The sequence below is a fragment of the Mytilus californianus genome, unplaced genomic scaffold (assembly GCF_021869535.1).
Source record: "Mytilus californianus isolate M0D057914Y unplaced genomic scaffold, xbMytCali1.0.p SCAF_3, whole genome shotgun sequence".
In the NCBI taxonomy this organism is placed as follows: domain Eukaryota; kingdom Metazoa; phylum Mollusca; class Bivalvia; order Mytilida; family Mytilidae; genus Mytilus; species Mytilus californianus.
The window spans coordinates 101,881,877-101,896,720 of record NW_026262679.1 but is presented as its reverse complement, the minus strand read 5'-3'; the positions used below and the strand labels follow the sequence as shown (position 1 = coordinate 101,896,720).

Sequence of the window (14,844 nt, the reverse complement as noted above, 5' to 3'; positions counted from 1 at the left end):
TCCATCTGTCATATGTTTATTGTCCTTGACCTCATTTCATGGTTCAGAGACTGCATGAACAAAATTTATGTTTTTTTATGTTGACCTGTGATTTTCTCACTTATTATGAGTAATAGCACAACTATATTTGGTATATGGGTTTCTTGTAAGATCTACATATCTGTCAGACAGGGTTCACCTGACCTGACATTGACCTCATTTCATGGATCAGTGATCAAGGTTAAGTTTTCCTGGTCAAGTCTGTATCTCAGATACTATAAGCAATAGGTCAAATGGTTCATTGGCCAATGTTAAGTTGTCATTGGTTTGCCCATTCGTTAGATACTATAAACAAGAGGTCAATTTTATTTAGTGTATAGAATGATTGTAAGGTACATATGTATGTTTGGCCTTATTTTCATGGTTAATTGGTGAATGTTAAGTTTATAATGGTTTTATCTGTTTATGAAATATTATAAGCAATAAGTCAACTATTTTTGGTGTATGTAATGATTGTTAGGTGTACATGTCTGTCTGGTAGGAATCATCTGACATTGACCTCGTTTTCATGGTTCAATGATCAATGTGAAGTTTTTACGGTTATTCTTGTTTTTCAGATACTGTAAGCAATAAGTCAACTATATGTGGTGTATGGAATGATTGCATGGTGTACATGTTGTCTGACATGGTTCATCTGACCTTGACCTTATTCATGTGGCTCATTAGTCAATATTAAATTTGAGTATTTTGGTCTGTTTCTAAGATACCATAAGCAATAGTTTAACTATATTTGGTATATGGTATGATCGTAAGGTGTATGTGTGTGTGTCTGGTAGGGTTCATCTGACCTTGACCTTATTTACATGGATCATTGATAATGTTAAGATTATGTGAAACTAATATTAAAACCTTCATATTACACACTTTCAACATAAATTCGATCATGATAAGTAAAACAGGCAAATCATTTCAATGTGTGCTCTCTTGTAACAGAAATTTTGACATGACAATTTTTGTAGAGTTATGGTGATTATGACCTTTTTAAACAAATTTTTTCATAACACCTTAATTGTGAAACTCCCATAACATCTTAATTGTGAAACTCCGAGATAGCTTAATTGTAGTATTGATGTCATCATGTGTAATGTAATTGACCTCACTATGCTACAGTTTTGATTTGAAAATCCTTTATAGACTTTGAATTATTTTATTATACCCGAAAGTTACACTTTGTGAACTCTAATCTTTGAGACTATAAACCCAAAGCTTTCATATTTTGAGATTGTTTGACATTATGTTTAGTTGACCATACTTTACTACATTTATGATTTGACACTTGTTGCAGAATGTATTTGACTTTGACTGTACTCAAATTATTCCTGTTATTTGCATATTGACACCAAGAAAACTTTTGTTCAAAAGCTTTCATATTTTATTATTAGACAGTATGTCTTGTTGACCATTCAATACCACAATTTTGATTTGATGATTTTTGCTTGAGTTAATTACAAGAATTCTTTGTTGAATTTGACTAGTTTTTCATGCAAGCACCCCATGACGATTTTAGTATAATGGCTTGTTAATGAGTTTGGTGATTATGATAATGGATTGATGTTAATTTTCAGTTGCAAATATTACATTCATAATTTCATATGAGTATAAGAACATTTGAATGTGATATAAATACAAATCTTGCTTTCTACTTAACCTGCACACTAACTGGGATTTAAAGGTGTTAGTTCACAAAGTAACAATCAGAAGAGGACTACTTGGACATTTTATTCTGACTCTAAACCAACCAGTCTTTGCTCTTACTCCTCTATATTTAAAACTAGAAGCAGCAAATTCCAATTTTTAGTCTTTAGTTTGACCTGCCTAGAGATATAGTCGCCACCTCCAGGATTCTAGTTTATATTTATGCTACCACAGGACCACCAATGCAGTTTTATATGAGTATGGTGATTCATAGTGAATACAATATTTGTGTATTATAAATATCATTCAGTTTTTATATAGTAAGATATAATTATGTTTCATTACACTGGAAATGTCTGCTGTTGTTCTATAGTCTACTCTCTACACATTATAGTGCAGTTACAAAACTAGGGGGAACATTGTGTTTCACATAGAAATCTTCTTTAAAGAAAAGAATGATATTCCATGTTAGCAATTGTTAATGATATATGATTAGTGGTTAGATATATATATATCATTATGTTAAAAATAACTACTGATTGTTATATCTGTTTTGCATATTGTTTTAGGGCAGTCAGAAAACATCCCAACCTTCCTTTTAAAGAATTGGTAAATTTATTTACTATTTGATGAGTCTTCATGTTATCCAGTGTAGTTATTACTGAATATTATATGTACCCAACTATCAACCTATCATTCAATGTCACTGAAGACTTTGACATAACTTAAAACATGTGTTGTTATTTGGATTCACATTGATATTAAAGACACTATCAAACCATGTCAATTTTATATACACTCAAATGGATAATGTCATTACATATGTCAATAATAAATTATGATATTTTACTTTCACAATAAACAATGGTAATAATGGTTGAAACAATACATATTACAGAAAAAAAACAATCTTCTATCAGAGTTTCTGTCTGTTTCAATTTAAGGAAATTTAAAAAAAAAATGGCTCTAAATATCAGATGATAAAATCATGAATACGGTAGTCAGAGTGATACCAAAATGATGACTCCTAGAAATAAGACACAACTTAGGAACCTAACCACAGCTCCCTTCTGTAAGACTCAAATGATTATTTAAAAGAAAGAAAATTATATTATGACACTCTTCTTTTGTTCTGTAAACAAAGCCAATTTCTTACTGCCACAAAATATAAAGTCCATGTGTTTGCCATTTCAGTTGAATTTTAATGCCTATTTTATTTTGAATGATGTGGAATATCAGAATTGACAATTGTCTTAGCAGAATAGTAACAGACTTATAATTATTAATGAAATAATCAATTCAGTACAAAAAATAGACATCTTTAGGCAGGAATGGGAAGTTGGTCTACATTTTCGGAATTTAGGGTCCCCAATATTCTTCAACTTCATACTTTATTTGGCCTTTTTGTTTTTTTTTGGGATTTAAGTGTCACTGATGAGTCTTTTGTAGACAAAATTTGTGTCTGGCGTACAAAATTTTCACCCTGCTATCTATGATGAGTTTATTTAGTATGGAAAGAAAGATAACTCTAACAGGTATTCAAAATTGTTTGAACTTAAGCTTTAGGCCATAAGGCAGTTTATAGAAAGGCAGAAGACTGCAATTTTGTCAGATGTTACAAGAAGTAATTGTTATGTTAAACTTATTGTTCAAGTGTTTAAAGAAAAAAAAGGCAAATACATTGTTTGTATAATTGTATGTTTTATGCACAAGATCACAAAATACTGCAACATCGTTTATATTCCTGTTGCTGAATACATAGAAAGCTCTAAAAAAAATGGAATATCATTAGAAATTTTGGGATTTTACAGATAATATTAATTAAAATAAACATTGCTAGTTGTATCATTGGCAATCATACAACATCTAATTTTAATATTGAAACTTCATTTTCAATAAGATTTCTTTTTAAAATTTCATTTGTATAATAATAAGATATATTGACTGGCTGATATTCAATAAATGAAAAGAAGCAATGTAACTACTAAGAATGATATTCCAAAAAAATATATACAACAAAATATAACTTTAAGTTCTTTGGCTTTGAAGAAATCAAAATTTAATGCTATACACCATTGTACATTATGAATAAAAAAACATTGGTATATAGAAGAAATCAAAATATTATGCTATACATCATTGTACATTATGAATAAAAAAAACATTGGTATGCACATATTTGAATAATAAAGTTGTATATAGAAAAACATCATTTGAATAAAACATAATTGATTAAAAAAAATTTCAATGAATTGATTGAGTCCAAGTTATCACAAAAATGTTGATTTAAATTAAAAAAAAAAATTGACTTCTTTAAACATGAAAATATCTGGCTTATCTCCCCTGCTCTGAATACATCATTTACAACAATGCCAATCCTAGGGAGAAACTCATAATTCTATTGGCTGATTTGCAAGTTCCCTTTAGAGGATATAAAAAGTACTGATTCAAACTGCAGTAGATAGATTATTAACAATGTCAAAAGAATTACATATTAACTTATAAATAAAAACAGGAGGTGACATGTCAAAGTGTATACATGTATTACAATGTATGATATGTTATAAGCTTATCAAAATTATATTTTTTGTCAACATTCTCTTTGTTATGTATGACATTATTTAAGCATGATCATATAAAATAGTATTCTAATTTTCTTACACTGTTGAATTAAATTCCTACTATTTTTTATATTTCAAGTTACAGTCTGATCATCTGATTGTTAGTTACATATCTAGATCTGTAATGCTGTCTACTGTCCTTACTCTTTCTTCTTTAACTTGACCCAGACAACATGTGAATCTATGAAAATAACAAAAATGGATAGTTAATGAACAGAAAATGCCAATAGTCATGAGTTGACTTCAATAGAAAACAATTTCTGAAAAAAAATAATTGTTTAGAAACTTTTTTCTTTTTAAAGAATTCAGGTTTTATTTATGCAATGTCAAATAAAATTCTCTGCCACATTCACAAGTATTAATTCATTAAACACATATTTCTTGACCTAAATGAGTATTGACAAACTAGTCTCTGGTGGAGAGGTGTTTATTGGCAACCATACCACATCTTCTTATTTATATAGTTATAATATTTATTAAATGCTCAAATCATCTGATGTTAATAAGAAGTAGCTTTATATAAAATATTGTTACTTACTTTTTAATATTCTGATATAGTCACTTCATATATCTTCGCTTCCTTGTCTGTACTGTCTTTTGGTTTAGCACAGCCAATCAAAACTTGTTCTGTTTGTGTGAAGGCAAGGGACGCAGGATATAGTATTCCAATGTCACTTGTTTTATAAAATGTCAGTAATTGTCCATTATTGTCTAGTAAATGAAAGGTACTAGTACCCGTATCTATCACAATGACATTATCTCTTGGTGTCGTCACTATATTGACTGGTTTGAATGGTTTGTGCTTGTTGACATCTGTATGTCCTGAATATGTATTGATTATACCCCTTCCCTGTCCTAACACCACCACTCTACCTCTGTCACTATCTGGGTAATTATCTGCCACATGTATATTCCCATTACTGGTACTGGTTATACTCACAGGATAATTGAATATAGGTTGGTTGTGTTGGTCATGTTCATACACAGTCTCATGCTCACCTTTCTTATTCATTACTATCACCTTATATTGTGCATCACTATTAACAACTCCTACTACAACTTTGTTATTTTTTGTTAAATGGACGGTTGTAGAGTAATAGGGTGACATATCATATGCTGTTTCTATTTTACTAGTGGTATAAGTGAGTTTTTGTATATTGTATTTCTCAGTTGTCAGTAATATGTCATTTTCAGCAGTAAGTGAAATACCATAGACCTTGATGTTGAAGGTGGATATTGTTTTTAAACTATTTCCCTCAGGTATTACTCTCATTAAAATTCCATCCAAATTACTATTTATCCAGATTGACTTGTCAGAACAAGAAAATATATCCAACACTGCACTTAATTCAGTCTGATATTGTTTATTGATATTTAGAGTAACACTTAATTCTAGTGGAATATCCTTACTTTGTAACGCCCCAACATTAGACTGAGTTATCTCTCCTTGGACAAAGTGTCGTATGGATTTGTAGGTTGACTTGGTTTTTGGTGCTGGTACATCCATTGAATCTTCCATTCTACTGACTTCATGGAAAAACTTTGCAATGTCAGTGTTGTTTATTAAATCTTCTATTTCATTGTTTTTTTCATCAGAATGTTGCATGGATCGCAATATGTTTTCAAGGTCAGCATCAATGAATTGCATAACAGTTTTCCGATCTTGATCCACTTCATTTCTTATCTTTTCAATATGTTTGTCAACAGCCTGTTTCAAAGCTTCTTCTTGATTCTTAATATTCCCAATGACTCTGGTATATTTTGCATTTTCACCATTCTTAAGTCTTTCCAAATGACCTTTCTTGATGAGCACTTCAGCTTTGCTCGTCTCAATTTTACTCTGTCCTTTCTTCAGCTTATCTTTTTTCATGTTATATGCTTCACTGATTTCAATTAAATCATGTTGCTTGTGTACTTTTGATACACAAGTTGGACATACCAGACTGTTACATAACTGGCAAAAAAGGCAGCAAGTTTGTCCAGAATGGTCCCTGCATTTTATATTAGTAAAATCTAACTCTTCACTGTGCAGTCCTACATCTTTGATATCGATCACCTTATGGTCCTTTGAGTTTTTAATCCTTGGATGTCTCTTTACTTTACAATTGTCACACATCAAAAGTTCACACTCAAGGCATTTCCACTGAATGTTTTTCTCAATATCACAGAAATGACAGTTTATAGGTATTTGACTTTTATGAACTGATTGGGAAAACGCCATTATTTTAGACTATATGTTCTACTTCCTTAATCATATCTCAAATATCTTAGTCAGGTCAAGTATGTATTATAAATTTATAAATAAATGTACTATCATGTGATTTAAATTTTCCTCCTAAATGTGTACATACATTTTGTATTGCATAGGTAGATAATATTACAACCTATAGGTTGCAATTCTGTAAATATAGACAATGCAATTTCCCATAGTAACTCCCTTTGCGGCTAAAACTGTGACACTTTTACTATGAAGTTTCGTGAAAAATAATATCCCAGAACGGAAAGTGTATATGCACTACTATTTTATTCAAAGGTCAAAATATAGGGCTGTGCGGCATATTTTCAACATTTATATGCCTTGAACTTCTAAGAGTTTAAACTTATACTAAAATTCTATACTACCCTTACCTTCATATTTGGACCTCCTAAGAATTAGAATTTAGGCGCTACCATGTTTTTCTATACTGGTTACATTCCCAAGTGATGTCTCTATGAGATAAAACACAGAGATCATATATGGGAACCAGTACATTAACAAATTAACATATCTATGAATATTATATATCTCCCCAAAAGAGGCGTGGTTTGAGAAACAGCTGTATTTACAAAGTGCAACCTATACAAACATTTATTCAAATAGAAAACCTTCTAAAAACACTTTTTCTCACAACAATACTTATTTATCAGAATTATAGCCTTAAGGAAATCACTGCATATACTCTAAGTTTCCTTTTACAGTACATTTTATACCCCTACCCCTATTTCAGTTTTTTAAAGAATTTGAAAACAAGACTTTAATCATTGCCAGCTTACCCTATGTGCATGTTTTCTGACATGAAATGTCTAAAACATGTTTGAAACTATTCTGATAACAAATTGAAAGCATTTTAGAATACTATAAATGTATTGTTTAGTAGTTAATCATTCCAACATTCAAGATTATACAAAGTATCCAATCCTGCCTGTGTCTCCAGTCCACATCTTACTGTATGCCTATTTGTCAATGAAAGTTCACAATTTATGTCTCAAATGGTCAGTTAATAATTCTTGTCACAACAGTATCATCTCTTACCATATAACTAACATAAGTTAGTTGATGTATGAACTAGAAGTGTCTAAACAAAGCCATATTTGCAAAATTGTATTTAAGAAGATATCAGTCTGGTGCATAAATTCACCAAAGTTTGATAGAAATGACTGCTTACGTCTTATTTTTGCATAACTTTCCAGCACAGTTATTGTTTTGTTTACAAAAGACCTTGAAAATAATAAAATCATAGCATTTACAAGTTAAATTATCTGTTTTATGACCCAAGGTAGGCATTTTTTTTTGTTTTTTGCCCCCTGGGGCCTCACATTTCCTAAATATTTTCCCTGTTTCTAGCAATGTGGAGTATTTAGTATATATTTAGGATAGAACACACTATTGTAAGTTTTATTGAGGTCTTTTTGTAATTCTACCTTGTACTTTTTAATGCCGCAGTCACAAAAAAACACATTCAGGTGTTATGGCTTACTTTTGGGTTATCGACAGGACAAAAATAACCTAACAAAATTATTTAGGAAGGATCAACGAGTTGCAATGACTGCGAAGAGTAAATATAAGCACTTCTAAACAATTTAAATCACAAATAGGCATATATTATGAATTTATTTTGAATTCTGGGCTTTAAGTAAACCATGCATACTGTAAACTGTGAATTTATGCTTAGTCATCATAGTTAAGGCTCAGGATTTTCTCAATCTTCATGAAATATTTATAAATCTTCATATTTGAGTTAAATTCTTTAAAATCTCTGAGATAAACCAGATTTTGTGAAATTCTGTATGTTCTATTTTTTAACCCTATATAGGTTGCAATTCTGTAAATATAGACAATGCAATTTCCCATAGGAACTCCCTTTGCGGCTAAAACTGTGACACTTTTACTATGAAGTTTCGTGAAAAATAATATCCCAGAACGGAAAGTGTATATCAGCACTACTATTTTATTCAAAGGTCAAAATATAGGGCTGTGCGGCATACTTTCAACATTTATATGCCCTGAACTTCTAAGAGTTTAAACTTATACTAAAATTCTATACTACCCTTACCTTCATATTTGGACCTCCTAAGAATTAGAATTTAGGCGCTACCATGTTTTTCTATACTGGTTACATTCCCAAGTGATGTCTCTATGAGATAAAACACAGGGAACCAGTACATTAACAAATTAACATATCTATGAATATTATATATCTCCCCAAAAGAGGCGTGGTTTGAGAAACAGCTGTATTTACAAAGTGCAACCTATACAAACATTTATTCAAATAGAAAACCTTCTAAAAACACTTTTTCTCACAACAATACTTATTTATCAGAATTATAGCCTTAAGGAAATCACTGCATATACTCTAAGTTTCCTTTTACAGTACATTTTATACCCCTACCCCTATTTCAGTTTTTTAAAGAATTTGAAAACAAGACTTTAATCATTGCCACCTTACCCTATGTGCATGTTTTCTGACATGAAATGTCTAAAACATGTTTGAAACTATTCTGATAACAAATTGAAAGCATTTTAGAATACTATAAATGTATTGTTTAGTAGTTAATCATTCCAACATTCAAGATTATACAAAGTATCCAATCCTGCCTGTGTCTCCAGTCCACATCTTACTGTATGCCTATTTGTCAATGAAAGTTCACAATTTATGTCTCAAATGGTCAGTTAATAATTCTTGTCACAACAGTATCATCTCTAACCATATAACTAACATAAGTTAGTTAATGTATGAACTAGAAGTGTCTAAACAAAGCCATATTTGCAAAATTGTATTTAAGAAGATATCAGTCTGGTGCATAAATTCACTAAAAGTTTGATAGAAATGACTGCTTACATCTTATTTTTGCATAACTTTCCAGCACAGTTATTGTTTTGTTTACAAAAGACCTTGAAAATAATAAAATCATAGCATTTAATATATACAAGTTAAATTATCTGTTTTATGACCCAAGGTAGGCATTTTTTTCTGTTTTTTGCCCCCTGGGGCCTCACATTTCCTAAATATTTTCCCTGTTTCTAGCAATGTGGAGTATTTAGTATATATTTAGGATAGAACACACTATTGTAAGTTTTATTGAGGTCTTTTTGTAATTCTAGCTTGTACTTTTTAATGCCGCAGTCACAAAAAAACACATTCAGGTGTTATGGCTTACTTTTGGGTTATCGACAGGACAAAAATAACCTAACAAAATTATTTAGGAAGGATCAACGAGTTGCAATGACTGCGAAGAGTAAATATAAGCACTTCTAAACAATTTAAATCACAAATAGGCATATATTATGAATTTATTTTGAATTCAGGGCTTTAAGTAAACCATGCATACTGTAAACTGTGAATTTATGCTTAGTCATCATAGTTAAGGCTCAGGATTTTCTCAATCTTCATGAAATATTTATAAATCTTCATATTTGAGTTAAATTCTTTAAAATCTCTGAGATAAACCAGATTTTGTGAAATTCTGTATGTTCTATTTTTTAACCCTATATAGGTTGCAATTCTGTAAATATAGACAATGCAATTTCCCATAGGAACTCCCTTTGCGGCTAAAACTGTGACACTTTTACTATGAAGTTTCGTGAAAAATAATATCCCAGAACGGAAAGTGTATATGCACTACTATTTTATTCAAAGGTCAAAATATAGGGCTGTGCGGCATATTTTCAACATTTATATGCCCTGAACTTCTAAGAGTTTAAACTTATACTAAAATTCTATACTACCCTTACCTTCATATTTGGACCTCCTAAGAATTAGAATTTAGGCGCTACCATGTTTTTCTATACTGGTTACATTCCCAAGTGATGTCTCTATGAGATAAAACACAGAGATCATAAATGGGAACCAGTACATTAACAAATTAACATATCTATGAATATTATATATCTTCCCAAAAGAGGCGTGGTTTGAGAAACAGCTGTATTTACAAAGTGCAACCTATACAAACATTTATTCAAATAGAAAACCTTCTAAAAACACTTTTTCTCACAACAATACTTATTTATCAGAATTATAGCCTTGAGGAAATCACTGCATATACTCTAAGTTTCCTTTTACAGTACATTTTATACCCCTACCCCTATTTCAGTTTTTTAAAGAATTTGAAAACAAGACTTTAATCATTGCCAGCTTACCCTATGTGCATGTTTTCTGACATGAAATGTCTAAAACATGTTTGAAACTATTCTGATAACAAATTGAAAGCATTTTAGAATACTATAAATGTATTGTTTAGTAGTTAATCATTCCAACATTCAAGATTATACAAAGTATCCAATCCTGCCTGTGTCTCCAGTCCACATCTTACTGTATGCCTATTTGTCAATGAAAGTTCACAATTTATGTCTCAAATGGTCAGTTAATAATTCTTGTCACAACAGTATCATCTCTAACCATATAACTAACATAAGTTAGTTAATGTATGAACTAGAAGTGTCTAAACAAAGCCATATTTGCAAAATTGTATTTAAGAAGATATCAGTCTGGTGCATAAATTCACTAAAAGTTTGATAGAAATGACTGCTTACATCTTATTTTTGCATAACTTTCCAGCACAGTTATTGTTTTGTTTACAAAAGACCTTGAAAATAATAAAATCATAGCATTTAATATATACAAGTTAAATTATCTGTTTTATGACCCAAGGTAGGCATTTTTTTCTGTTTTTTGCCCCCTGGGGCCTCACATTTCCTAAATATTTTCCCTGTTTCTAGCAATGTGGAGTATTTAGTATATATTTAGGATAGAACACACTATTGTAAGTTTTATTGAGGTCTTTTTGTAATTCTAGCTTGTACTTTTTAATGCCGCAGTCACAAAAAAACACATTCAGGTGTTATGGCTTACTTTTGGGTTATCGACAGGACAAAAATAACCTAACAAAATTATTTAGGAAGGATCAACGAGTTGCAATGACTGCGAAGAGTAAATATAAGCACTTCTAAACAATTTAAATCACAAATAGGCATATATTATGAATTTATTTTGAATTCAGGGCTTTAAGTAAACCATGCATACTGTAAACTGTGAATTTATGCTTAGTCATCATAGTTAAGGCTCAGGATTTTCTCAATCTTCATGAAATATTTATAAATCTTCATATTTGAGTTAAATTCTTTAAAATCTCTGAGATAAACCAGATTTTGTGAAATTCTGTATGTTCTATTTTTTAACCCTATATAGGTTGCAATTCTGTAAATATAGACAATGCAATTTCCCATAGGAACTCCCTTTGCGGCTAAAACTGTGACACTTTTACTATGAAGTTTCGTGAAAAATAATATCCCAGAACGGAAAGTGTATATGCACTACTATTTTATTCAAAGGTCAAAATATAGGGCTGTGCGGCATATTTTCAACATTTATATGCCCTGAACTTCTAAGAGTTTAAACTTATACTAAAATTCTATACTACCCTTACCTTCATATTTGGACCTCCTAAGAATTAGAATTTAGGCGCTACCATGTTTTTCTATACTGGTTACATTCCCAAGTGATGTCTCTATGAGATAAAACACAGAGATCATAAATGGGAACCAGTACATTAACAAATTAACATATCTATGAATATTATATATCTTCCCAAAAGAGGCGTGGTTTGAGAAACAGCTGTATTTACAAAGTGCAACCTATACAAACATTTATTCAAATAGAAAACCTTCTAAAAACACTTTTTCTCACAACAATACTTATTTATCAGAATTATAGCCTTGAGGAAATCACTGCATATACTCTAAGTTTCCTTTTACAGTACATTTTATACCCCTACCCCTATTTCAGTTTTTTAAAGAATTTGAAAACAAGACTTTAATCATTGCCAGCTTACCCTATGTGCATGTTTTCTGACATGAAATGTCTAAAACATGTTTGAAACTATTCTGATAACAAATTGAAAGCATTTTAGAATACTATAAATGTATTGTTTAGTAGTTAACCATTCCAACATTCAAGATTATACAAAGTATCCAATCCTGCCTGTGTCTCCAGTCCACATCTTACTGTATGCCTATTTGTCAATGAAAGTTCACAATTTATGTCTCAAATGGTCAGTTAATAATTCTTGTCACAACAGTATCATCTCTAACCATATAACTAACATAAGTTAGTTAATGTATGAACTAGAAGTGTCTAAACAAAGCCATATTTGCAAAATTGTATTTAAGAAGATATCAGTCTGGTGCATAAATTCACTAAAAGTTTGATAGAAATGACTGCTTACATCTTATTTTTGCATAACTTTCCAGCACAGTTATTGTTTTGTTTACAAAAGACCTTGAAAATAATAAAATCATAGCATTTACAAGTTAAATTATCTGTTTTATGACCCAAGGTAGGCATTTTTTTCTGTTTTTTGCCCCCTGGGGCCTCACATTTCCTAAATATTTTCCCTGTTTCTAGCAATGTGGAGTATTTAGTATATATTTAGGATAGAACACACTATTGTAAGTTTTATTGAGGTCTTTTTGTAATTCTAGCTTGTACTTTTTAATGCCGCAGTCACAAAAAAACACATTCAGGTGTTATGGCTTACTTTTGGGTTATCGACAGGACAAAAATAACCTAACAAAATTATTTAGGAAGGATCAACGAGTTGCAATGACTGCGAAGAGTAAATATAAGCACTTCTAAACAATTTAAATCACAAATAGGCATATATTATGAATTTATTTTGAATTCAGGGCTTTAAGTAAACCATGCATACTGTAAACTGTGAATTTATGCTTAGTCATCATAGTTAAGGCTCAGGATTTTCTCAATCTTCATGAAATATTTATAAATCTTCATATTTGAGTTAAATTCTTTAAAATCTCTGAGATAAACCAGATTTTGTGAAATTCTGTATGTTCTATTTTTTAACCCTATATAGGTTGCAATTCTGTAAATATAGACAATGCAATTTCCCATAGGAACTCCCTTTGCGGCTAAAACTGTGACACTTTTACTATGAAGTTTCGTGAAAAATAATATCCCAGAACGGAAAGTGTATATGCACTACTATTTTATTCAAAGGTCAAAATATAGGGCTGTGCGGCATATTTTCAACATTTATATGCCCTGAACTTCTAAGAGTTTAAACTTATACTAAAATTCTATACTACCCTTACCTTCATATTTGGACCTCCTAAGAATTAGAATTTAGGCGCTACCATGTTTTTCTATACTGGTTACATTCCCAAGTGATGTCTCTATGAGATAAAACACAGAGATCATAAATGGGAACCAGTACATTAACAAATTAACATATCTATGAATATTATATATCTCCCCAAAAGAGGCGTGGTTTGAGAAACAGCTGTATTTACAAAGTGCAACCTTTAGAAAGACTTTATGCATTGGTAGAGGCAAACAGATTTTTGTTTACCCAAAATGTTCCTTTGCTTGAACATAGAATATATTGATCTGATAAAAGTTTTAAAAAATTACAACCAATTCAACATATACGTGACATTTATGCCAAATAAAATAGATTTTACAATATTAATCAAAAATATAAGAGGGAGGATTTATCAGAAAATATATAGAATTCTATTAGAACTATGACTCTCCTAGAATTTGTATTTCGCTTTATATGGTATAAAAATAAGAAGATGTGGTATGATTGCCAATGAGACAACTCTCCACAAGAGACCAAATGACACAGAAACTAACAACTATAGGTCACCGTACGGCCTTCAACAATGAGCAAAACCAATACCGCATAGTCAGCTATAAAAGGCCCCAAAATGACAAATGTAAAACTATTCAAACGAGAAAACTAACAGCCTGATATATTTACAAAATAATGAACGAAAAAACAAATATGATATACAGCAACAAACGACAACCACTGAATTACAGGCTCCTGACTTGGGACCGGCACATATAGAATGTGGCGGGGTTAAACATGTTAGCGGGCTCCTAACCCTCCCCTAACATGGGACAGTAGTATAACAGTACAACATATGAACAAACTATAAAAATCAGTTGAAAAGGGCTTAACTCATCAGATAGATAAAAAGCCAAAACAAGTAACAAAAAAACAGCTTGGACGTGGCAGGGTACTTATACATCCCCACAACAAAAAGACACTAAGTTCAGATCTGAGAGTACTCGCGGTTACTGACAGCTAGTTCAAAGCCAATAACAACTAATAAAAAAAAAAATTCATAATACATTTGTACCACAAACACATTTTAAACTTCCAGATACAAAATATGTATTTAAAAAATCAATGAAGGTACATACTTGTTACTCTTCTCCCAACCATTTGAATTGTATGCAATCATCTTTTAAATGCATTTTTTACA

At 30.8% G+C, this 14,844-nt stretch overlaps 2 protein-coding genes across 3 annotated transcripts in view; one reads left to right on the top strand and one right to left on the bottom strand.

Annotated features, from left to right (window-relative positions):
* The window catches only part of LOC127735559 (uncharacterized), a 50,327-nt gene that overhangs the window by 4,494 nt on the left and 30,989 nt on the right, over positions 1-14,844 (top strand). The window lies entirely within an intron of this gene.
* LOC127735569 (uncharacterized) lies at positions 3,677-6,537 on the bottom strand. Its single transcript, XM_052245807.1, has 2 exons — positions 4,834-6,537; positions 3,677-4,476 (listed from the first exon to the last, which is right to left on the bottom strand). Exon 1 carries the CDS (start codon positions 6,514-6,516, stop codon positions 4,837-4,839), a length of 1,680 nt encoding a protein of 559 aa, XP_052101767.1. The 5' UTR covers positions 6,517-6,537; the 3' UTR covers positions 3,677-4,476; positions 4,834-4,836.